The 1688-nt window shown below is 34.6% G+C and overlaps 1 protein-coding gene across 1 annotated transcript in view; it reads right to left on the reverse strand.

The window, feature by feature from the left end:
* Positions 1 to 391: 391 nt before the first annotated feature.
* The window catches only part of Med13 (mediator complex subunit 13), a 90171-nt gene continuing 88874 nt past the window's right edge, over positions 392 to 1688 (reverse strand). Inside the window, exon 30 of the mRNA XM_028772392.1 lies at positions 392 to 1408. Coding sequence (XP_028628225.1) covers positions 1276 to 1408 — 133 coding nt within the window. The 3' untranslated portion in view covers positions 392 to 1275. The remainder of the gene's footprint in view (positions 1409 to 1688) is intronic.

The following is a 1688-nucleotide window of genomic DNA, read 5'->3' on the forward strand; positions in this document are numbered from 1 at the left end:
CTCTCTCTCTCTCTCTCTCTCTCTCTCTCTCTCTCTCTCTCTCTCTCCCTCAGCCATGCATATGCATACTCTCACATGCATTCCCAATCTTTAATTTAAAAATAAAAAGTAAAACAATCAAGAGTGACTGCTCTTAAAATAATTTGCAAAATGCCTAGAGCTGGGCTAAACTTCAACCTTATAACAGATCCTGCAGAAAAATTTCATAATTAGTAATATCCCCATGCCTAAATGTGCCACTGTGAAAACTGAAAAAAATTTAAGCATGTAACATTAAACACCAAAATTAGTTTAAGCATTCAGTAGCAAATGTTTTTCTTGTAAAACTAAGTTTCTTTCACTGGAAATGGCCTGAAATATTAGTCATAGCCCTAAACCATAGTATAAAATATAACTGAAGAATTCTCATTTTATTCTAGTTATTCCACCTAACAATATCACGTATGTATATTGCCATCATGTTATTCTGTAAAGGTGTGATATATAAAATGCTGTAAGACCCGGTACCTTTTCAGTTTATAAACACAGTGAACTTCATTACTGTACATGTACTCTGCAACTACAGCTTAGCTGTAAATCCTCCACACACAATGGTATGGACATTATTTCCCTCTATCCCTGTTAAACTGTACATTGAGACAATACAAATTTACTGTCCAACCCACCCCCTTACAAAAAAATAATACTCTAAAAGCAACCCTACTGCAACTTTTTAATTAAGACGATTACATATATTTTAGACCAATTGCTTTAAAGCAAGAAGGCAGTATAAACCTTCTAGGAAAATTTTTATAAAAGAGGTTAAGAAATATAAGACAATTTATACATTTAAAAACTTACAATAAATAAGAGATGCAGGCATTTTTGAATACTAGATACTATATCCAATACAAGAACATCTTGATGTTCTAAAGCCATATGTTGAAATTCATTGTTCCTCATGTTTCCTCTCCATGCTTTTAATATTCTTTAACATTAATGGGTACTATGGCTCATTACTTTTCACAAATACTGTGACTGGAAAAAAAAAAGGTTAATTTTTGCTACGAAAGTGTTATAATACGTTTTGAATAATCAGTCATCATCCTAAAGAGCTCAGTAAAGTCAATGAAAAATAGGGTTATAGCCCCGCCCCCCAAGTCAAAAACAATATTTGTTGAAGTAATAAGAATTAGACCCCATCACAAATGACTTTCACTGAGAACTGTAACTTAATCTTGCAGCAAAATATCCTTTCTTCCTGTTCTTTCCTTGCGTAATTCCATCAAACGAAGATCACAGCATATTCATGATAAAGTTATATAACTGATTCAGCACCACAAAATGAATCGGGAGACATGAGCGTCTGTCCTGGATTGCAGGGTCACAGGTTAGCCACGAGAGTGCATTGTACTGTTCCAAAACAAACCTGAAAGCAAAGAAACTGTGTAAATCCATCTGTTTCTTTTTTATATTTTTAAGATTTATTTATTTTTTGTTTATATGAGGACACTGCAGCTATCTTCAGAAACATACTAGAAGAGGGCATCGGATCCCATTATAGATGGTTGGGAGACACCATGTTGTTGCTGGGAATTGAACTCAGGACCTCTGGAAGAGCAGACGGTGCTCTTCAAGTACTGAGCCATCTCTCCAACCCAATCCATCTATTTCTATTTCAATACAGACTTTAGGAGAGAGAGAGAGAG

Source organism: Grammomys surdaster, unplaced genomic scaffold (assembly GCF_004785775.1).
Source record: "Grammomys surdaster isolate TR1022 unplaced genomic scaffold, NIH_TR_1.0 213, whole genome shotgun sequence".
Lineage (NCBI taxonomy): Eukaryota > Metazoa > Chordata > Mammalia > Rodentia > Muridae > Grammomys > Grammomys surdaster.